The sequence below is a fragment of the Nomascus leucogenys genome, chromosome 2, assembly GCF_006542625.1.
Source record: "Nomascus leucogenys isolate Asia chromosome 2, Asia_NLE_v1, whole genome shotgun sequence".
Classification (NCBI taxonomy): Eukaryota; Metazoa; Chordata; class Mammalia; order Primates; family Hylobatidae; genus Nomascus; species Nomascus leucogenys.
In genome coordinates, this window is record NC_044382.1 from 69,478,437 (window position 1) to 69,502,597 (window position 24,161).

A 24,161-nucleotide genomic window follows, 5' to 3' on the forward strand; every position below is an offset into this window, starting at 1 on the left:
ATTGTGATAATGGAACATTTTACCTCTGACTCAACTTCATTTCATATATTTTATCTGAAGATGGGCAATGTTCATCACATTAATCATAGTTATCTGATTTCTCAAATCGCAAATATCAGATATTATAAAATGTGACTATATTAAAAATATTTTAAAAATCAATTTTGTAGCATCAAAACTTGTACTACATAGTAAGGGAATATCATGATATAACTGCATTATAATTTCTTTCTGTGATTTCTTTTTCAAATTTTCATTTATTTATTTATTTATTTATTTATTTATTTATTTTTGAGACAGGGTCTCGCTCTTTCACCCAGGCTTGGGTACACTGGTGCGATCATAGCTCACTGCAGTTTCAAACTCCTGGGCTCAAGTGATCCTCCCACCTTGGCCTTCCAAGGTTCTAGGATTACAGGCATGAGCAACTGCACCTGGTCCTCAATTAAAATTTTTATAAGAATAATAATCTTTCCAATGAAGTAGCCTCATTCTCAAAACTATTTTAACTGATGGTTAAAAAACTACACAATTTCATTAATTCAAACTGAGACTTTACTTCATTATTTTATTAATTTTCTGCTGAAAACAATAGTTCCTAGGTATCCCTGTCATAAGAATGTGGCTATCTGGTTTCCAAAGACAGTACTTTCATTTCATCCTTCCTTGAGACAGAGGTATCCATTTCCATTATTCTGGGTAATGGCTGAAATTGATAGCACTATCATATTTATTTTATTCTAGCAATTAAAAAATAAATACTCCTAAAACTAAAGAACCAAATTTTAGATTTAATCACTTAATGATCAAACAACCTGGCAAATCTATACACAGCGGAACACTTCTTTTAGAAAGCACTGCTAGATAATGAAGTATTCCATAATGGTAACGTTTCTAAGCCAGCATGAGACATGTGGTTTAGCCAAGACAGGATACAGGTTAGGCACCTCCTTCAAACCAACATGACTGAAATATCTGTGTACACTCAGTGAGGGTAAAAGCAGAGGTAGCATGAAGTGGTTCTCTTTTTTTCTTTTTTTTGTGGTGTGTTTGTTTTAATTCCACTTGAGGGCACTGTCTACTTCAGCAAGAATGGGATCAATTTATATTTGCCACTTATATAAGACACCTGTGGAAACCTCGCTCTTGACATGATATAAACAAAACTCCTTATAAGGGCTGCCCAAACAGCTATCAAACCCCTCGATTTGGTTCTATTCCTTTAAAGGACCAAACTGAAGTGTTGGTTCTTTTTGACCAAAATGCTTTTAACATGTCAACACTTTCCACAAGAAAATGTCCTTATTTTTTTCTTGATCATTGATGTATCATTATGACTGTAAATTATTTTGCATAACTCTTGATCAGCAAGGCTGTTATTTTGTTCAAAGGCTGTATCTTATGCTTCCTGAGGTCACGAATGCTTTCTACAGATCTACTGTCTAGAGTTTTCCCTTGCAATCAGCCATTTTCTGTGGTTTCCTGCTGTATGCATTTGACTCCTTTTACGGCCTTGTTGCTTTCCAACTTACCGCTTTGAATCAGTTCTGAGAAGCCAGGTAGTGAAATATGTTTGTGTGTTTGAAAAAACAAAGCAACAATCATGAAAAGAGGAATGCATACATTCTGAAAGGGTCTTTAGGAGCAAAGGGCACATAGGCTTTATTGAATAGAGATTCTGGTCACTCGCAGAAGGTTGAGATAGTCAAAAAGCAACTTTCAAAAAAATGAGCTGCTGTTTTGGTTCTCTTTAAAATGTATTTAGATTTTTTGGGCCAAAATTTTTCTGAATAAGGTAAAGCAATTCTATTTTGAAAAGAAATTCTTCTTTAAAATTCCTAAGAATAATGTCTTCAAATATTACAATCAGAAACTTCCTTGAATCTTAATAACTGCTTTATACCAACAGCTCCTACTCTATTGGTCCTGTAGCTTAACTATTCATGTCACAATTTAAAATAAAAATCATTAATGCTAATAATCTATTATTAAGACAAAACTAAATTACTATATGTGCATTAGGACATTATGTTAAATAAATTTGATTATAAGCTAGCTTTCTGAAATAATTTAAGGAAGAGAATCCACAGTAAAAATTGATATAACTGCTGGGTTTATAAAAATGTTTTAGGGTAATAAACTATAGCTTTCAAGTACCATATTTTAAAGTGAACTCTACAAGGAGTGGTAACTTTTTTCCTAACTTTCATTAGCATAAGTGGAAATGAGCTTAGACTTAGTAACAAGATGGGTCATGTTGGACAACTAGAATAGTCAAGCACGAGTTATCAAATATTTCAAAAGCATTATCCAAACATGAAGGATACAGCCTTTCCTCTTTCAGAAAGAATACATTAAGAACAGGTTTGAAACTCTCTTATTAAAAATTGATTCTCTTCACTGCAACTGATAAAGTTGAATGGGAAACTTTACGGCTCGAGTCTAGAGATATACAAGGCAATAAACTGAATGATCATTAATATTCTCGGCCAGGCGCAGTGACTCATGCCTGTAATCCCAACACTTTGGGAAGCCAAGGTGGGTGGACAGCTTGAGCCCAGGAGTTTGAGACCAGCCTGTGCAACATAGTGAAACCTCATTTCTACAAAAGGTACAAAAGTTAGCCAGGTGTGATGGCATGTGCCTGTACTCCCAGCTACTTGTGAGGCTGAGGTGGGAGGATGGCTTGAGCCCTGGAGGGAGGGACTGCAGCCAGCCATGATCAGGCCACTACACTTCAGCCTGGGTGAAAAAGCAAGACCCTGTCACACACTCTCTCACATATATACACACTCCATAATATATATACATATATATTTATTTATTTTATGTACTCAAAATACCAGTATTACAATAAAAATATGCTAACATACATTTCTCCCCACTGTAGAAGTGAATATAACACCAACATTCTACTTTCACTGGGATGTGCATAGCAGTTAAATAGTTAAAGTCTTAGGTACCCCAAGCAGTAAAAACTGACTCAACACAATATGAAGGGAAAGATCTAAATCACATTGTAAATGAGTTATTTATCATCAAGAAGGTTGGTTTGTTGGTTTGGTATTTTTTACACTTTCAGTACAGAGTTAGATACTGAAAACTACATCATCTAGGCTAGGCACAGCGGCTCACTCCTGTAATCCCAGCACTTTGGAGGCTGAAGTGGGAGGATCCCCTAAGCCTGGAGTTCAAGGCTTTAGTGAGCTGTGACAGCGCTACTGCACTCCTGCCTGGGTGACAAAATGAGAGCCTGTCCCAAAAAGAAGAAAAAAAAAAGAAAATTAGCCGAGTGTGGTGGTGTCTGCCTGTGGGCCCAGCTACTCGGGGTCCCAGCTACTCTGGAGGATGGGAAGATCGTTAGAGCCCAGGAGGACCAGGCTGAAGAGAGCTATGATCATGCCACTGCACTCCAGCCTGGGTGACAGAGCAAGACCTGGTCTCAGAGAAAAAAAAAAAAAAAAAAAAAAGAGGAAAGAAAGAACACACACACAAAAAAACCCAACATCAATCCACATTCACTCAGCTTCCACCTTTAAGTAAAGGCCTAGGGAACAGTAAGACAACTGAAGGAAAAAGAAGCACAGCTAAATTCAAAGTCACTGTAGGGCAGGTGGGAGTGAGGGGTCAGTGTGAAGGGAGAAATTTTCACTTGTATTCTCTTATTATTTTGCAGGTTGAATCACTTTCAGTGAGTATATCACAAATGACTCATCTAAATACCATCTTACTTCAGGCTGGATAACTGTGTGATTATGAATATCTTGGTAATAAATACTGAATGAAAATTACCAACGAGTTGAAACACAATAATACGTTTAACCCTAAAGCCATGTTGAACAGAAGACCTTTCCTTTGAGGACACTGACGAAGGAGAACAGTTCAGGTTAACATAGATTTGAAAACATTTCTGGTTATCTGAGCTTGTTGATGGTCTGGATTCTGAGTAAAGGGGAACTTACTTGTATTAAGATAAAGTCATTAAACCAAGACGAGGGTTGGAAGGCACAAATATTTATCAATTTTCCATGAAGACAATGGAAAGATGATCAGGAAATACGTTTTACAAGAAAAATGTTAAAGATTACAATTACCACATTCTGAAAGGCAACATATAGTACAAATGAACATCAGTAGCTACAGAAAACTAACAATGGTTAACTTATCCAGAAGATACAGTTGTTTTGCTGATTCTCAAGTTATCAGGTTATATTGTTCATAAGGATCTCACAAAGACAGATCCAATTCAAGAGCTTTTTGCATCTCCTAAGATATCCTGCTTGTTCTAAAAACCACAGGAAGCTATCTAAATTAGAATAAAAATTACAATACTTAATTCTGCCCCTAATTATAAATGGCAAAGAGGTAGGAAGGTCAGCTTGAACACCGAAGAAAGAAGACATGTGGGCCTTTTTCCAAAAGCTTCTGGATAGCTAGAATGATTATCCTTTTAAAAAAGAACATCTCTCACTAAAAGACAAAGTTGTTATATTTCTCAACAGCTAAAGAATAGAGATACAGAGATTCAGTGGCCAGAAAAAAGACTGAGTCCGTTTTAATTTTCCTCAATGACTAATTTGTGTCACAAGTGCACAGTCCTTAATATAAGTGGGATTTATAAGGTTAAAAAAAAAAGAAGATCCTCTCACATCTGCATATTCCCACTGGAACAAGGAATACTGCTGCCTCTCTAGTGTTAAACCTAGCCACTCCACTGCCAACTGTGAATTCCCCAAGTCCTTCATTTTTATATTATCCAGTGCCCACACGAGAGCCTGGCATATGCTAGGCACTGAATACAGAGAAATGAATGAAAGACTCAAGTGGTAACAGTGAAAACAAAATTGCATTTCCTCCTCCTGTTTAAGGGATTAAACCAAGAGAAAGAGAAAAGAAAAAGACTCAAGAATTGGGAGTATTTAATGAATTTTGCCTAAAACTTTACCAATTCTCTGGATAAAATGAAATCATGTTAAACCACTTCATTGTTATACATATAAGAAGAAACAAATATGGAAAATTTCACAATTATGAAACCAAGTTGTTTTGAGGTTTGACACTAGCTTCCTAGAGCCTCACTAGCATGTATGATGCTTATAAATTCTGTACAACCAATGAAAAAAAAACTAATTTAAAATCATAGTGTGAAAATCAGGAACAAAATACTAATACTTTGATAAACAACATAACTATTGCTTTCTCTCTCCTTGTGTTGGAGACTTCCTCAAATCAAACAAAACCACAGTTTAGGTGTGCCAGACTACAAAAATCATTGCTGCTTATTGTTAGTTGTGCTTTATATAATAAGCCTTATCTGCTTCTCACAAAAGTTACCACCCAGAGGAAGGTTTATTTGCAAGAATACTATACAATTTTGCAGCAGAATATTAGAGAATGTTCTGGGTGTTACTTCAATAAGAATTTCCAGCAAATCATTTTCTCCTAATACTGTTCTAGTTCAAATCCACCTACTGCTCAGTGGGGAATGGGAGGCTAAATTCTTAAGGCCATTCAGTCTACTTGGGGCATGAGGGGGTGTGTAGAAAGCCAACAATCAAATGTACACCCTCTCAAGGCCTGGGTGCTTCTCTGAGAGCCAATGATTGCAAAATGAACAATCTTATTAAGATTCCTAATTAGCCCGAATTCAAAAGCAAGGTAGGCATGCTCCTTAGCTAAGGATAAAACTTTCCAGGAAAAACTGAGGAGAAGAAGGTGGCAGGGATGATGGGGGCTGGGAGATTGCAAGGCCACAGACTTGGTGGCTGGAAGATGACAACTATCCTAAAACATTCAAATGCCAAGGGGTGGAAGAGAAACGATGCCAAGTACATGAATAACCGGCAGCTGACCCAACTGAGTCCCAGACTCAACATCATCTTCCTCAAGATTTCATGACTTCACCCCCGCCCCCCATTCGCCCCCCACCCCCCTCGATTGTTAACATGAAAGAAAAACATAAAGAAAGAATACCTGTCACAACAGGGCGCACCTTCAACTAAGGAACTCCGGGTGGTTGTGTAGAACCATCCTCACCCTGGAAAGGGGGAAACTGAAAGAAAAAGCAGAACACGCCATTAACGAGGCCAGAACCCCGACTGCGATTCCTGGACGAGAGCCACCAACACCCGCAAAATCGATCCGTACATACGCCCCGCGGCGCGGACGGTAGGAATCACAGCCCCGGGCTCCTGAGGCCAACCGTGGCCGTCGGGGCCCGCCAGCGGCCTGTGCCTCAGTCTCCCCATCTGTAAATGGGGTGGGGGGCCGGAGGGGGGCAGCGTCCCGCGCGGCTCCCGACCCAAGTCCTCTCTCCTCCGGGGGTCCCGACGGTGGCGACCCCGCACGCTCCCCGGACTCGGAGCCCTCCCGGGAAGCCTCGGGGGATGGGGAAGCCCCGGTTGGGGGGGGAAGCCCGGGCTGACGTCAGCGGACTTGACACCCCGCGGGCCCGGCCGGCTCGGGCCCGGGCAACTAACGGGCCGGCGCCGAGGGCCCGATGGTCGCAGCGGCGGCTCCGGACGCCCTGAGGCCAGGCGGCTGCGCCGAGGGGATCCGGCCGCCCGCCGGCCGCCCGCCGCCAGCTCATTCACTAACCTCGGGCGGCGGGGCGTCGCCCCTCGCCCCTAGACCCGGCTCCCCAGCCCGCGTCCCGGGCCGGCCCCGGGTCCCCACACCCACCGCCCTAGTATTTACCTCCGACGCGCGGCCCCCGCGCAGCCAAACCTGCTACCTGGGCCCGCCCCCACCTGCCCCGCCTCCGAACCGCCCAGGGGAGAGGGAGGGAGCGGGGGCGGAGGGGGCAGCCGCCGCGCTAGCCAATCGTAGGCCGAGCTGCCCTACTGAGCAGGCCGTGATTGGGCCTCCCTGTGACAGACCTTCCTCCAATGGCTGCCGGCCCGGCGCCGGCCGAAGGGACTTTCCGCTCTGTCAAGCTCGGTGGAACCAAAGGGAAAGCGAAGGGGCGGGGCAGAGAAGAGAGGGGGATGGAGGCGGGAAACTCAAGCTGATTGGGCGAAAGGCTGCGGGTGCCGCGTCACCATTGGCTGATGCCGGAGCCGGGGCGGGGCGGGGCGCTGCCACCGGCTCCACCTCCCGTGCTCCTGCCTCAACTGTCAAAACTGTAGACGCTTAGGTTTGGGCTGGGTTAAGAGTCCAGATGAAGGTTGGAAATAGGATTCCAGGATGCCGTGAGAAAGCAAAACTTTAGAATCAGAGCTCAGTTTGAATCTTTGGCGCTTTCATTCAGTGGCTGCGTGACCTGAGGAAGTCACAACCACGCTGAGCCTCAATGTCCTCATCTGTAAAATGGAGATCATAGTATCCGTTGTCTTACAGGATTGTGGCAAAATACCGAGCTAAAGTTCCTGGCACGCAGTACCAGCTCAGGAAAGGTTCATCTCTTCCTCCTCCGCAGATTCAGCCTGGGACGCTTGCTGTTTCCGAACCTCTGTTGCCACCTATCCCAGTTTGGAAGGAATTTTCCCAAGGATGGTGAAGAAGGGATTTCCACACGCCGCCTCACTCAGCCCCGCACCCCTGGCCACTAGCCAGGACTTAGGGTGTAGTTAAGGATCTTTCAATTAGAAGGGAGGCTTCTGATTCCCAAAAGTACTCAAAATATTTAAGGAAGTGCTTTTTATAATCAGTCCTAGAGCCTTGCTGCACTGGATACTCCTGTTAATTAATTTCTTCTCCTTTGACATTTTAAGTGCTAATTATAGGAGAAGGTGATTAACACTGAGAAAGGAGGAGGGGTGTGTGTGTGTGTGTGTGTGTGTGTGTGTGTTTAATCATGACACAAATTTCCCCCAGTGGAAAGTGACATGTTTCTGGAGATCCAGGGAATTTAAACCAATGAATACATAAAAGCAGTCACATGAGTGATGACTAACAGTAGCAGTAGACAGGCCACCGCTCTTCCTTGCCATAGTCATCCAAAATGAAATGAGCATCTTTTGAAAACCTAAGCCTCATTCTACTCCTGTTCCTCTTTTGTCACCCCTATCTTCCTGTTTTCCAGGCTTCATGACCACACTGCCGTAGGAAGCCATAAGTTGGAAATCAACAGGCCTGGCTTGAAGTGTGGCCTTAGGCAACACCGTTCTCATCTACATCTGGATTCTCCAACCAAGCTGGTAGGACTCAGAGGTCACAGTCCAACTGTCTGGAAGAAAATTTCAACTGAAATTTGTTTTTGCCTAATCCATACAATAAGAAGGAGGAAGGAGAAAAGAACGTGAAGGAGAGAGATTTGGGGTCCTTTTAGGCAAGGCAAACATTCTCATGTTACCACTGGGACCACTTCTCTTATCTGCATGATCTACATCCACTGGTCCCTTAAGGCATTTGAGTTTGCCACTCTGGACTGGAATATTTTCATGTCCCTTCTTTTTGTTTTTGTTGTTGTTGCTGGGTTGTTTTTGTTTGTTTGTTTGTTTGTTTTGAGACAGAGTCTTGCTCTGTTGCCTAGGCTGGAGTGCAATGGCGCAATCTGAGCTCACTGCAACCTCCGCCTCCCAGGATCAAGCGATTCTCCTGCTTCAGCCTCCCAAGTAGCCGGGATTACAGGCGCCTGCCACCACGCCCAGCTAATTTTTGTATTTTTAGTAGAGACAAGGTTTCACCATATTGGCCAGGCTGGTGTCAAACTCCTGACCTCAAGTGATCTGCCTGCCTCGGCCTCCCAAAGTACTGGGATTACAGGCATGAGCCAATGTGCCCGGCCCATTTTTGTGTCCTTTCTGTTGATAGTGTTTGGTGCTGCTGAGGTCTCTACTTCCATAGGGCTTTCTTCCCCAGGCTCTGTCCTGTCATACATTCACTGAATCAGTGCCGGGGCCTGACTTCATCTAAGGGATCTTCATCCAAGTCAAGCCTGACAAATGGGGCTTATCTCAATTATCATTTCCTATCAATTGGGAATGGCTGCCTAGAACATTGCATTAAAGCTAATTCTGAACTTGTATTCAGGCTCACTGGGAAGAGAGATATCTGCCAGGGGATGAGATGGGGAGATAGAGTCATGGTGCTATTATTTGCAGTCCTTGGTAAACCAGCCTCTCATTTTACAGGTAGGAGATGAAGGCCCAAAGATGGTGAATTACAAGCCCCCTGTCACTCAGGAGATGGGCCGAGACCCTGATTCCAAGCCAAGACTCTTTCCACCTCTGTTAAAATGGATTCCCCAACTGAAATGCTCATCATCTCTGCCTTCCAAATCCTCCCTTCATGGAGGACCTAGTCAAAGTCCTTTACAGACATGTCTTCACAGAGGGCTCCAGCCCTCACTAACGACCTCTCTCAATCCGCCACTCCACAGCCTCTTCCATCCAGCCTGGTCCTGGGTTCATGGAACTAGTGGTTGAGTTACTAAGCAGGTTCCAGGAAACATAGCAGTGTACAAGAGAGATGCCACACTCCCTCTGGCAAAAAAAAAGGCAAACTAAAATACTCATTAGATGATCACTTACTTAATTATGGCTGTGGTAAGCCTCAGAAGAAGAATCTCTCTGAGCATGCCTAAAGGGAGGTTGGCCACTCAGGGAAGGCCTGTTTGAGGAAGTCACCTTTGAGATGAGATGGGAAAGATAACTGGCAGGCAGGAGTGAGGGGGAAGACTCCAGACATAGGAAACAGGAAAGTTTCCTATCAATTGAAGAAACTGGAAGAGGCAGAGCACAGACAATGAAGGCACAAAAGGGCCTTGGGAGCCAAGGACAGGGGTTGTTCTCCATCCCAAGAGCAATGGGAAGTTTTGAAGGGTTTTGCAGGGAACATAACGCTGGTTCCTTTTTTGTTTTTTGTTTTTTGTTTGAGATGGGGTCTCACTCTGTTGCCTAGGCTGGAGTACAGTGGCACAATCATAGCTCACTGCAGCCCGTCTCCTGGGCTCAAGTGATCCTCCCACCTCAGTCTCCCGAGCAGCTGAGACCACAGGTACGCACCACCATGCCCAGCTAACTTTTCTCTTTTGAGTAGAGATGAGGGTCTCACCATGTTGCCCAGGCTGGTCTTGAACTCCTGGCTTCAAGTGATCCTTCAGCCTTGGCCTCCCAAAGTGCTGGGATTACAGGCATGAGCCACTGTGCCTGACCTAACACTGATTCTAAGCTGTCTTATGTAGTTCTCTCATTGCACACAGCAGGAACCTAACATAAAGCTATTGAATTGAATGGAGCTTTCCCCATGGAGGATGGTAAACTCCAGGTAGCCTGCTAGGGGCATGGGACATAGAGTAACACATGGTCAGGACTCAAAGGAACCTGCTCAGTGGCACCAGTCATGGTGATTGACTAGACCCTGCTCCATGTTTCCCAGTACCTACCACGGGGTACCTCCTACTTGCTGTCTCTCCAAATTCGGTGTCTCTTTTATATCCTACTGCCTTCTCAGCATCTCCACTCAACACAGCCAAAAGTGAACTCGTGATATTCCCCACCACCACCCCCTGCAATCCCTCTGCACTCCCCATCTTAGTAAATGGCAACTCCCAGATGTCCATCCAACCTCCCATGGTTCCAGCCATTTTCACACCAATCCTGTGAATATGGGCATTCAGAATGAACACCGGGCCAAGCGGCTAACTGGACCAGGAATCCGCACAGGCAAGGATACGTCACAGGCGCCTTCTCCACAGTAGCCCAGCACAGTGTTTTGATCCATGGATGACGGGCTGAGGTCTTCCATCTCCCAGATGTGCTTATCTCTTAGGGAAGGGAATTCCAAGTGCAACTGAACATTCTGTCTGAGGACTTTTACTCTGACCACCTAAAAGCTCTTTTTGATAAGATAAAGGGGATTACTTTAATCATCTTTAAACTAATCCAGCCGAACTATAAATCCATGCTCTCCCATTTGAGCTATTTGCTGGTATCAATGACAAATAATTTCTATGTTTGATTTTTAAAACACACACAGAAAGCTCTTTATTAAGGGGAACTTTCTGCTACATCTGGATCCCATTTTGGGCATTAGGGATTGTTCCATTTCCCAGGGAATCTTCCTCCTTTACGAAGGAGGCACAAATGATGTCAGAAAAAGGGTGCCTCATTCTTATAAGCTGCCCCAACTTCTATCTTCTGCCCCCTTTAATAAAGAAAGTGGATCCTTCCTTCATTCAACAAATATGTATTGAGCACCTACTATGTGCTAGGCACCTTTGTAGACTCTGAGGACACTGCAGTGAGCATGGTTCCTGTTCTCAAGAAGCTGACATTCTAGGGGAAGGGAAAAATGACCATGCATCAGGTAGTTCATGCAGAGAAGACAATACAAAGGAGAGCAGGCAGTGGCTGGAAACTGCTATTTAGGTAGATTGTTCAGGGAAAGACTACCTCATGTAGGTGGCATCTCAACTAAGACTGGAAGGAAATGAAGAAGCCAACCACATCACCGTCTCAGGGAACAGTGTTCCCATAGGAGGGGAAAGGCTAGTGCAGAGGTCTGGAAGCAGCAATGTGCCTGGTATCCTCAGCAATGTGCCAGGTATGCTCAGGGAACAGCAAAGAAGCCAGTGAGGTTGGAGCCCAGAGAACAGGTGTGAGTGGCAAAGGGGAGGCCAGAGAGGATACAGGGGGTCCAAGTCAGATGAGACCTTGCCTTTTACCCTGCACCAGACAAGAAGTCCTGGAGGGTTTACATCAGAGCAGTAGCTGATCTGACTTATGTTTTAATAGGTTCACGCCTCAGGTCAAAGTCAGTAACAGGGAGACTGATGCAGTAACCCAGGCAAGGATGGATCCCAAAGGGACCCCCTTGTTTCCTGGGGGTGGAGGCAGAGCAGGTGAGAGGGAGGGGTGCAGGGGTGCAGGGAGATGTGGAACTGAAGATATCGAGAAGTTGTTACAAAGCAGAAAGGATGTAGCACTCCTGAAAAGAAGCATTTTCAGGGTGAGTGATCAGGGGAGTGGTGATGCTTAGGGGACTGGATCTGTGGATTGTTCAGGAAATAATAGTAGGTTGGGATGAAATTTAGAGGGAAAAAAACTATCCAAGGGAAGCCAATCAAAGAGCCTGGATTGCCAGTCTTCCCTGCTGCGATCTCCGCCTGCGATTCTCCAGGGGAAATGTCCTTTATGACCTTACAGCTCACCTGGAACCCTCCACCTAGGGCCCAAGGCAGCACATCCTCTCGTGCCTGGGCACTGCCAGGCATTGCCCTGAGTACTGGGCGCTTCACACACTGGGCTGGACCACTCACCGGAGTGAAGAAGGAGGCTTGAAGCTGTCCTGATACAACAATGGAATGAAGCGCTAGTCTCAGCTCAGCCGCTTGGAATATGACTCCAATTCTCACATTTCTGTGCGGTGTATTCATTTCAGCTTTTTGTTTGGTGCTATGGGGAGGGAAGGGCCCTCAGACGGGCATCCTTTTTCTTCCAGGATGATGATGAATATTATGAAAGTCTGAGGCTGTTTTTAAAATTCTGCTCTAATACTTGTTTTTCTGTGCATAAGAATTATGTATTCTTAGCTGCAAAACTGGAATCCGTCTGCTAATGGATAAACTTCTGGCCATGAACATGTACCTTTCAGGTAACTTCCCTATCAGAGAAGCTTACAATCAAGAATCCTACTTCCCTAGTTCCCTACACAGGCCCAGGAGGCTTTTGGTGGTATCCGCTGGACTTTTGAAAATTACGGAATTTCTCCTACTCTGAACTCTACCAGGAATCACATATCAAGATCTCACTACCATCTTACCTAGGCCCTCTTGACCTCTTCTTTCTCCACAATCTCTTTCTAGCTCATGTCATCCAGACTCAAGGTCCCCATTCTCAGTTTGACACTGAGGACACCCACGCTATTATCTCTGGCTGTGACCTTTCCCATGAGCTCCAAATTCACACCATCTTTTGACGTCTCCACTTAATTTCTCCATTTCAGTGTCTCAAACTTGACAATTCAAAACAGAACTCTCTCCCACTTCCAAACTGGTTTCCTACCCAACTTTCCCAGGCCCCCAGTTTCTCAAGTCAGAAATCTATGAGTCATCCTTGATGTTTGCCATTCCCTCATCCCTCCCATCCAACCCATTCATAGGCTCTTGGGAATCGACCTCCAGAATGTCTCTGGAATCCATCCTCTTCTCTCCACCTCCACTGCCAACCGCCTCTCACCTGCAATAGCTCCGAGGCAGCCTCCCCACTTCTTCTGCCTCCCATCCCCACCCCTACATATTCCTGTCCTGTCTCCACCCAGGAGCAAACAAGATCTTCTTTAACTGTAAATTGGTTCACATCTCCCCTGCTTAGAACTTTCCAAGGCCTTGACGTTATTCCAAGATCAAGACCAAACTCTTGACTGTGGCCAGTGACACCATTCCTGAACTGGTCCTACCTACCTCTCTGCAAACCCATCTAGTGACACCTTTCCCTTAGCTTGCCTCCAACATAGTGTATTAGTTTCCTATGGCTGCTATAGGAAATGACACAAATTATTCCCTTATAGTCCTGGAAGCCAGAAGTCCAAAATGGGCTAGAGCCAAGGCAGGCAGGGCTATGCTGCTTGCAGAGGTTCTGGGGGAGAATCTATTTCCTGGTCTTCTTTGGCTTCTAGAGCTGCAATCCTTGGCTCATGGCACCTTCCTCCACCTTCAAAGCCAGCAGTGTAGCATCTTACTTGGGGATCACATTGCTTTCTTCTCCGGTGTCATATTTCCCTTTGCTTTACATTGTCCTTCAGATTTCTCTTATAAGGAAACTGCGATAGCATTTAAGACCCACCCAGGTAATCCAGGATGATCTTCCCATCTCAAGACCCTTAACTGAATCCCATCTCCGAAGTCCCTTTTGCAAGGTAAGGCAACATTCCCAGGTCCCGAGGATTAGGATCTACATATGTTCGGGAGTGACTATTGAGCCTACTATGCATACCAGGCTCCTTCCCTCGCCAGGGTCTTTGTACCTCTTGTCCCCCATTACTAGAATGCTCCCTTCTTCCCTCTCACTCTTTGCTTGGCCATATCTTTCTCATTCTTGGGGACACAGCTTACCTGGCACCTCCTCAGACAACCTGTCTTGGACCAGCCCCTTAACAGCCTGAAGACTTTTTTTGTTTTCTTTTGTTTTTGATACGGAGTCTTGCTCTGTTGCCCAGGCTGGAGTGCAGTAGTGTGATCTCGGCTCACTGCAACCTCTGCCTCCCGGGTTCAAGCAGTTCTCCTGCTTCAACCTCCCAAGTAGCTGGGATTACAGGCACCTGCTACCATGCCCGGCTAATTTTTGTACTTTTAGTAGAGACAGGGTTTCACCACGTTAGCCAGGCTGGTCTCGAACTCCCGGCCTCAAGTGATTTGCCCACCTTGGCCTCCCAAAGTGCTGAGATTACAGGCATAAGCCACCATGTCTGGCCTCATTGCTGAATGACTTTAAAGATTACAAATTGACAACCCAATATAGTGCTATGCAAATGGGATGCTGTGTACTCCTCAGCGAAAGGAGACTCAACGCCACCTTCCTCCTGATCTGCTATATCAGAAACAATGGTCTGGGCAGAACAGGGCACCAATCACAAAGAAAACCCACAGACACACTCCCTCGCAGGGTCCAGGGAGATGCCACACCACCGAGTCAACCAGACACAAAACCTTTCAAGGAAGTAGCATTTCACCTTGCTGGGCGACCACCTGATCCCTTGCTTATTAAACGCAGCTAAGCATTGTTTTAACACAAGGCCTGCATGAGAGGCTGCTCGCTGTGCAGAGCCAGCCGTAGGTAAACCTTCTCCATCTTTCTCCTGTTAAAGACTCCTGGAGCCACTTTGAGGGAATCGAGGGAGGCCAAGGGGCCTTTTCACATGTGTTGCAGCCTTTTAGGCTGGGTATGGGGAGGCTCCTGCACAGCTGAAAACTTCACAGGGTTAAACTTTTCTAATCTGAAGCCAAAAGTGTTTTGATTGCCTGGCTATTTTCTAAGAATTGCTTTTGCCTTAAGCTATGCATGATCAGGTTGAAAACATTATTTTCCCCAGCTTCAAGTAGAAAATTGTGCTTTAAAATTTGACAGGTTTTAGGGATATATTTTTATTTTATTTTATTTATTTATTTGAGATGGAGTTCCACTCTTGTTGCCCAGGCTGGAGGACAATGGTGTAATCTCGGCTCACTGCAACCTCCGCTATTTTTAGTAGAGACAGGGTTTCTCCATGTTGGTCAGGTTGGCCTCAAACCCCCAGCCTCAGGTGATCTGCCCACCTCGGCCTCCCAAAGTGCTGGGATTACAGGCGTGAGCCACTGTGCCCGGCCAGAATATTTTTAAATGTTTGGTCACAAGGAAGATGGCTGTTTTGACTCAACAGTTTATTCCCCTCTGATTATTTACAGCATAAAGTTCACGGCCATGTTGTCTCTAAGAGTATAAACTTAAGACAATAAAGCAAAGTGATTTATAAATATTAACCAGTTTTCACACATCATAATGTTTAAAATAATAACATTTGCACAGCATCTGACAATTTACAAAGGCTTTGACATGCATCATTTTGAATAATCCAGGAAGACATTTGCTTAGAAGGAAGGGCCTAATTTTTTTTCCTGTAAACTTTCAATCCATAACTGTACATCCTAAAGCATTCTGGCACAAATGAAATGGAACTGCCTCTTGTGAGTCTATTTCAGAAGTCTGTTGTCAGAGTTCAATTCACAGGCATCAACCAGAAGCCTAGTGAGGCCGTTTGAAATTCTGGCCCAGATTAATTTTTTAAAGCTGCATTTGGAGCTTTTTAAAGTAGAGCTGTTTCCAAAGGCTTAACTGAAGAGTAATTGATTTCACTGGAAATAAAAGTCCACGTGTGATCCCAGCTGGAGTGTGGTCATATTTTTCTTGCAAACCTAGAATGTCTTGGGGGAACAAACGGCTGTCACGTGTCCCCTTCCAAAAATGTCTTAAACACCGGAAAGGAGGGCAGGCTAAGGTGTCAGGGTTGGGGGCGCCGTAAGTGAAATATCAAAGCTGAGGTCATTATTATTCTGAATCCCAGCCTCAGAGGAAGGAGCACGTGCAGGAGTCCAGGAGGAGGGGAGGAACCAGAGATGGTGAATGGCCTGGATGGATGAGTCGAGACATGGGGAAAGTTGCTTCCTGAATTATGTGTTCTGTGTACTCCTCTTCATCAGAGCAGTGGGAAGGGGTCTTTTGTGAGAGGCCAGGCCTCTCCACCAACAGGCACTCAGTTAACATGCACATCCATGGGCCCCACTGACCCACATGGAAGCCTGGCAGGATCAGCAGAGGCCAGCCCCATACTACGGAGGAGGTGCTGTCCTCGTACATCCTGGGATTGAATCTTGGGAAGAAGTCGATGGCAAAAGTAGGCTTGGGAAAAGTCTATCCCGGAAGGCACTGATGCTCCTTCCGCTGCCAGAATAAAGGTGACCTATGGTGTTCCCAGAAAACAAGTTCAGCCTTAGGCAGGACAGGGCTCATTTTGAAGAGGCTGAGGCTGCCAACAGATGGAACCCAGCCTCTGGGGCCCAAACTCACAGCTTGCTCACAAACAAACTGAGATGAACATCCTCCTGGAGACTTCAAAGCAAGAGTCTGGTGTCTCTGCAGCCGAGCTTGTCAACCTCCTCTAGAGAGAAAATGTTCCCTCGGAGCCTAAAGGAGATCAAGTGAACAGAGGTTTGAGTGAGGACAAAATTAGAGCAGGGCTTTCATACAAAAGCCTCCACTTTTTAAACCCATGCCTGGGATGGGCTGACTCTCTGACCCAGCTGCAGTGTTTCTTGCAGGGAAGTCAGGGGTGTTTTTACCCTTGGCCAACCAAGGCAGTTCATGAAGCATTCTGAACAAGCCTCCATGACTCTGCAGAGAGAGTCCACAACGCTGCACCCAGCCAGCCACAGACTCCCCAAGGGCAGTGATTCTTTTTAAGGCAACAAGAGAATCTGTCAAGAATGCAATGAGCAAACCCTTGTGCCCTCCCAAGTTCCATCAACAGGCAGCAAATAACATCAGACCCCTTAAAATATCAACCTCGTGTTGGCTGGTGCCCAGGACACAGAATGTGATGTTTCTTAGAACTGTGCAATGGTTTCAAAAACAAAGAAACAGAAAACCTACACTTTGCCCAGAACCTGATGACATCATAGGCCACAGAGATGTCACAATCATACAGAAGGAAAAATCTCTCCATCACAGCATAGATTTTTGAAGTCACTTTTAAATTTTTTATTTTTTTAAGAAATGGGATCTAATTCTGCCACCTGTGCAGTGATGCAATCATGGCCCACTGCAACCTTGAACTCCTGGGTTCAAGGGATCCTTCCATCCCAGCCTCCTGAGTAGCTAGGAACTACACCGCACCCAGCTGAATTTTTTATTTTTTGAGAGATGAGGTCTGGTGTCGAACCTCTGGCCTCAAGTGATCCTCCTGCCTCAGCTTCCCAAAGTGCTGGGATTACAGGTGTGAGCTGCCACGCCCAGCAAAGCTTTTGTTTTTAACTTCATCATTTCATATCTGCATTCGCTGCAGCCTTGATATGCTTTTTGAGAGAAGACAAGGCCTGCATATTTAAAGCAGGGGTCACAAGCTTACGGGAATGAGTTGCCAAAGGGTCCTGGTCTAAGACAATAGGCTTGGTGGATCTGCAGTCAGCCAGAGTGGGTTTGTCCATCTGAGAAGACTCAGCCCTTCTTGTACTCTGGTTGACTACTGGAATCATGAATGGGCATCCAGAGTTCCCAGCTCTTTTGAGAAAACTCTGAGATACAGATTTTTTATAGGAAATTTCCTGGCTTTTAAATATTAGTCTCTAGACCAGTGCCTGGAACATATATAGTAACATTCACTTATAGCACATTAGTCCAGGGAAAACCTTTATTTATTGTCTGAGAAATAGATCCCTGAAAACAAGAAGGACAAATCTTTGAAGCTGTGGCTCAGCAGAGAGAAAGTCTACAACACTGGACCCAGCTGCCCAGACTCCCAAGGCTAGTCATTCTTTTTAAGGCAATGAAAGAATCTGTCAAGAATGCAATTCTTGCTGTTTTCAAATACATGAAAGTCTATGGCTTTAATTATAGAGAACTGGATACACTGTGCAACCTGCTCCTAACCTGTGTAACCTCCATTCAGAACCGCAGAAGGTCTGATCCAATATCCTTGACCTGTGAAGGCAGATGCAATTTCTAGGAGGGTGGGAGCTGACTTTTCTTTTCATTCTTCAACCACATCCCCATTCCTACACTATCTCATAGAACAGAGAAGTTGCTGAATAAATAGCAAAGGTTTAAAAATGAAATCATTGCTCCCTACTTAAAGATGTAAAGACTTCTTTCTTAGACAGAGAATCAGATCCTTTACATGCAGACTCATTCTCACTGAATGTCAGAATCAGAAGGGATCCTCAGAATTCTGCCATTCCTCTCTCCCGTCACCCCATTTTACAGATAGAAAAACTGAGGCTCGGAGAGCTAAAACAGGCCTGCCCAGGGGCCCTACCAGACTTCCAGGATGGTGTCATTCCTTTCAAGGGCCTGCAGGAGGGCTTTTGCCCCTAGGTAGGTGATGCAGTTATTGGACAACCTGGAAAAGAAGACACAATGGTGAGCTTCAAGGATTCTTGGTTTTCCCCTTGAAACTGTCCAGTTAAAGAGACTTCAGGAGTTAGCCAGCCTACTGAAGCCCACCTGTCCCTTAGACACATCCTGCTCATGTCTGAGATTCCCAATGAGCTCATCAACAAAGGCTCAGTACCATCAGTGAAACGTACCCGTCTCTCTTCCATTCACTAGATCAGTTTATCAAATTAAGTAGCCACTCCCTTAGGATAGTGGTTAAGTACCTGCATTTTAGTGCTAGACAGCCTGGGTTTAAATCCCACCTACACCACTTCTTTTTTGATCTCGAGCAAATTAGTCCCAATTTCCTCATTGGTAAAATGGGCCTAAAAGAGTACCCGTGCCATCAAGCATAAGAATCTAAATTGTGATGGGTGTAAGCCGGCTCCTGTTCACATCCACCATCCATCTCCTTGTGGCATGGGTCCCAGGCCATTAAGTCAGCCACCAGTCCCCCATTACCTCCCCACACTCTGCTTGCTGGGAAGACCCACCACTCTCTGCATACCTAAAACACTTGCACAGTACTTGATATGGTTTGGCTGTGTCCCCACCCAAATCTCATCTTGAATTCCCACATGTTGTGGGAGAAACCTGGTGGAAGGTAATTGAATCCCATCCTCTTCTCATTGCAGTAAATAAGTCTCATGATATCTGATGGTTTTAAAAAGGGGAGTTTCCCTGAACAAGCCCTCTTCTCCTGTCTGCTGCCATGTGAGATATGCCTTTCACCTTCCACCATGATTGTGAGGCCTCCCCAGCCATGTGCAACTGTAAGTCCAATAAAACTCTTTCTTTCATAAAGTGCCCAGTCTTGGGTATATCTTTATCATCAGCATGAAAACGGACTAACACAGTACTTAATTGATAGAAAATAACCAATGAGCAGTAATATTTCCATTATCAGGGGGGTCTTTGAGGGCACAGAGACAGAGATTAGAGAACATATGAGGTAGCTGACAACAGGGAGGGGAGACAGGATAGAGCCAGGGACAGCAACAGAGGAGTCATGTGTTTCCCATGTTGCTCTTTTGCTTATAGCTTTGCCTTCCAATAATGTCCAGTCCAGGTCTTCCCCCTCTCCCACAATTTCAGGAATGTCTTACAAGTTGACCCTAAGGCAATGCCAATTGTAATTGCCAGTATTTGTTGAGCTTCTATTAGATTGGTGCAAACGTAATTGCAGTTTTTGCATTGTTGAAATTTGCCATTTGATATTGGAATACATTCTTAAATAAATGTGGTTATGCTATACATCATTTTAATGCACAATTCTCACTTTATGATTTTTTGCTAATGACTTAATACTTTCTGTTTATTTTATATTTATTTTAGACTATGAAAATGATGTTAGACAAAAAGAAAATTCAAGGAATTTTCTTATTCGAATTCAAAATGGGTCGTAAAGCAGCAGAGACAACTCACAACATCAGCAACGCATTTGGCCCAGGAACTGCTAACGAACGTACAGTGCAGTGGTGGTTCAAGAAGTTTTGCAAAGGAGATAAGAGCCTTGAAGATGAGGAGTGTACTGGCAGGCCATCGGAAGTTGACAATGCCCAATTGAGAGCAATCATCAAAGATGATTTTCTTACAACTACTTGAGAACTCAACATCGACCATTCCATGGTCATTCGGCATTTGAAGCAAATTGGAAAGGTGAAAAAGCTCGACAAGTGGGTGCCTCACGAGCTGAGTGAAAACCAAGAAAATTGTCATTTTGAAGTGTCATCTTCTCTTACTCTACACAACAACAGTGAACCATTTCTTGATCTGATTGTGACGTGCGATGAAAAGTGGATTTTATACAACTGGCAATGACTAGCTCAGTGGCTGGACCAAAAAGAAGCTCCAAAGCACTTCCCAAAGGCAAACTTGCACCAAAAAAAAAGGTCAAGGTCACTGGTGGTCTGCTGCTGGTCTGATCCCCTACAGCTTTCTGAATCCCTGCGAAACCATTACATATGAGAAGTATGCTCAGCAAGTCAATGAGATGCACTGAAAACTGCAACACCTGCAGCCGGCATTGGTCAACAGAAAGGGTCCAATTCTCCTTGACAACACCCAACTGCACGTCGCACAACCAAAGCTTCAAAAGTTGAATGAATTGGACTATGAAGTTTTGCCTCATCCGCCATATTTACCTGACCTCTAGCCAACTGACTACCATTTCTTCAAGAATCTCAACAACTTTTTGCAGGAAAAATGCTTCCACAACCAGGAGGATGCAGAAAATGCTTTCCAAGAGTTTGTTGAATCCTGAAGCATGAATTTTTATGCTACAGAAATAAACAAACTTATTTCTTATTGGCAAAAATGTGTTGATTTAATGGTTCCTATTTTGATTAATAAAGATGTATTTTAGCCTAGTTATAATAATTTAAAATTCATGGTCCGAAACCACAATTAATTTTGCTCCAACCCACAACTTACTTTTGTTACCTACATTCTCTCAGTGAATGCTCATGGCCTATAATGAAGGTCCAGCCATTATCTCCATTTACACTTGAGGCAACTGAGGCACTCATCCAAGAAGAACTGGCTGGTAATGGTGGAGCAAGGGTAAGACCCAGGCTTTCTGGTTCCAGAGCCTGGACTCTTTTTTTTTTAATTATTATTTTTCTCATCTTTTTTTTTTTTTTTTTGAGATGGAGTTTCCCTCTTGTCCAGGCTGGGGTGCAATGGTGTGATCTCGGCTCATGGCAACCTTCACCTCCCGGGTTCAAGTGATTCTCCTGCCTCAGCTTCCCGAGTAGATGGGATTACAGGTGTGTGCCACCACGCCCAGCTAATTTTGTATTTTTAGTAGAGATAGGGTTTCTCCATGTTGGTCAGGCTGGTATCGAACTCCCCACCTCAGGTGATCCACCCGCCTCCGCCTCCCAAAGTGCTGGGATTACAGGTGTGAGCCACTGCACCCAGCAAGCCTGGGCTCTCAACCAACTCTTGGCAGAAACTAAGCCTGGAAAAGAAAGATGTAGGCATTTCTCTTTTTTATAAAAGATGTATCAGAAGTTCAATTTTTGTGGGGGATGATATAGTTTAGGATGCTGAAAAATAAGGCTGATGACAGAGTGGCATGGGACCAACCCCAGCCTCATTGCCTGGCATCCACGGGAGTCAAGTGGAGTAAGGCTGTGACAAGGAGGGAAGACAAACCTGCCATATCCACACCTGGGTGATAATGGGCTTGGTATTCCCAAAGGCCCAGCCTCAGTGCAAAGCTGGCATCTGGCTCAGACACATCTTGGCTTCACTCCAACTTCCCAGCCCATTTCCACCCAAATAATTAGTGGAAGTGTTTTCTCCAAATATTTGGAAACGTCCTAGCTTGCGAAAGCAACACAAACAAGTGTCGCCAGAGTGGATAGCAGCCTGGCAGCAAAGCTGGCACTCACAGAGGCAGCTGTCTGTCTGTCTGTCTGTCTCTAAAGGCAAGCGTTTTCCTAGGACCACATTTGCCTAGGCAGATGCCACTTTCTTCCAGCAAAAGGAGCCATCTGATGGGGTTCCTGAGGCCTACTTGAAATATGAATTTTGGCATCAGCCTCAGAGAGCACCCTGACAAACCCATGATGGTCACTAGGTGGGTTCGTGTTCACCTCAGCTGTCCATCTCTTTGTGGCACAAGTCCCAAGCCACTGAGTCAGCCACTAGAGGAGGCCACAGTGCTCCCCATCACATCACCTCCCCAGCCACTGCTTGCAGAGAAGACCTGCCACTCTCTGCCTGAGGCCATTCTCCTGACCCCAGAAGCATGTTCAGCTGGGTGAGGGTGAGCTGGAAGTGCTGGAGAATCAGTGCCCCACGAGCGCACATCAACATACGAAGGACAGAGGGTTGGTGGATAAATGCCATGGCTTTCTTGCCCATTGGTTGGGTAGGTGACCATGTGTGTTCTGCACTGACTCCAGGAGTGCCCCAGAATACTGAGCTCCAATTTCCCTCATTGATAACTGGCTTGATAACTCCCCTTTATTGGTTACCTTCGCTTCCCCATCTCACTTCACCACTCTCCTATCAGCATTCACTGGGACCACCTCCCAGATAAACAACTTGCACTGGAATCCTTGTCCACCTAGACCAAGGCAAGCTGTTCTACCAGGCCACCTCACATGAGTTATCCCAGCGGGGAGCGGACCAGACCTTATTCAGAAATACCCCTTCCAAAGGCCAGCAATTATTGTCCTGTTTCCTGCTTATGGGTTCCTTACTTTAGGATTTTCAAACTTGAATTTTTCTTCAGTCCTTCTGCGAGAGAACATACACCTTCATCCTGGATATGGTTCTCCTCCAGGCTGGTGAGAACAAGAGAGAAAATCTAGTTGATATAACATTGATTATGGAAGATGATGAACTCACGTGCCCCCCATATAGGAAATCCAACATCTGAAAACCCAAACTCATGGATAAAGAAATAACAGATAAAGTACGTTGTGGGGATTCTCAATTCCAGGGACATATTTGCAAGAGAATTCACTCCAAGGGCTCTCTATGTAATAAGTTCCCTCATCCCCCAGCTTCCCGATATCCATCTTTCCTTTCTTCCTTATTAATGGAAGTCTCATTTCATTTGGACAGCCATGCACTTGGTGAAAAGACTGTATTTCCCACTCTCCATTGCAGCCAGGGCTGGTCAAACAACATACACGTGGGTTGGTCAAGTGACATACACGTGGTTGATATATAAGGGGAAACTGATAGGTGGGGTTTCCAGGAATGCTTTTTAAAGGAGAGAACCCAGATGGCTTTCCCGGGTATATAGATCGAATCCTGGAATACAGAAGTAGTGCTGCAGCTGGAGCAGCCATCCTGTGATCATGAGACAACCAACCATGTGAATGAAGTCACAGGCTAAGGATGATGGAAAAGAAAGAGAATGAGACAGAGCTGAGACCCCTCCTGGCCTCTTGTAGCCACTGTACAAACCCTACACTGCCTACCTCCAGCTGCCTATACAGGAAAAAATAAACCCTTTCCTTGTTTAAACCTCTATAGATGGAGGTATTCTGTCACCTGCAGCTTAACATATAGTTAAACTAAATTTAGCCTGAGACTGCCTCCATACTTTGAGTTCCTATGTAGCAAACTGCAACCTAACAATATATCCTTATAACAAACAGCTAAGTCTCAGCCAATCACAGCAGCCAGGCTTCAGTCAATCACAGTCTACCAGCTGATCAGACTATGTCCATATAAGGAAAATGCCTCATCACACCATGCCCAAATAAGGCAAATGCCCAGGTGCAACCAATCAAGCTGTTTTGTACATCACTTCCTTTTCCTGTCTATAGATACTGCTTGCCCACCTTGCTGGGTGGAGCACTCCCAGTTCTGAATGCTGCCCAATTCATAAATTGCTGTATGTTCAAAACAGCTCTGCTAAATTTAATTTGCCTGAAGTTTTTCTTTTAACAGTAATCATAACTGATGCTCTCACAATAAGGTTCTCCTCTACTAAGAAATTCCAAGTGGCAAAATCCAGTCAGGAAAGAATCAATGATACTTGAGTAGAGCTAGTAAGCCTTGCAACAGCCGAGGTCCATCCATAAAATCTGTTTATGGCAATGCCCATATGTTGCAGTGTCTTTCTGC

The 24,161-nt window shown here is 44.9% G+C and overlaps 2 protein-coding genes across 6 annotated transcripts in view; both read right to left on the reverse strand.

Moving 5' to 3' along the window:
• Positions 1-6,768, reverse strand: part of CYLD (CYLD lysine 63 deubiquitinase) — a 59,559-nt gene extending 52,791 nt beyond the window's left edge. The window contains exons 1-2 of one of the 3 annotated variants that reach the window (XM_003263044.4): positions 6,697-6,768; positions 5,974-6,052 (exon numbers count right to left, since the gene is read on the reverse strand). The gene's annotated coding sequence lies outside the window, so the exon portion shown is untranslated. Of the gene's footprint in view, positions 1-5,973; positions 6,053-6,597 lie in introns of all 3 variants that reach the window. The other 2 variants (XM_030797221.1, XM_030797213.1) reach the window with 2 other exon arrangements.
• Positions 6,769-15,288: 8,520 nt separating this feature from the next.
• NOD2 (nucleotide binding oligomerization domain containing 2) overlaps positions 15,289-24,161 on the reverse strand; it is a 39,480-nt gene continuing 30,607 nt past the window's right edge. For all 3 annotated transcript variants that reach the window (XM_030823090.1, XM_003263043.2, XM_012504681.2), the window contains exons 10-12: positions 22,781-22,864; positions 18,448-18,531; positions 15,289-16,601 (exon numbers count right to left, since the gene is read on the reverse strand). In XM_030823090.1, coding sequence (XP_030678950.1) covers positions 16,529-16,601; positions 18,448-18,531; positions 22,781-22,864 — 241 coding nt within the window. In that variant the 3' untranslated portion in view covers positions 15,289-16,528. The remainder of the gene's footprint in view (positions 16,602-18,447; positions 18,532-22,780; positions 22,865-24,161) is intronic.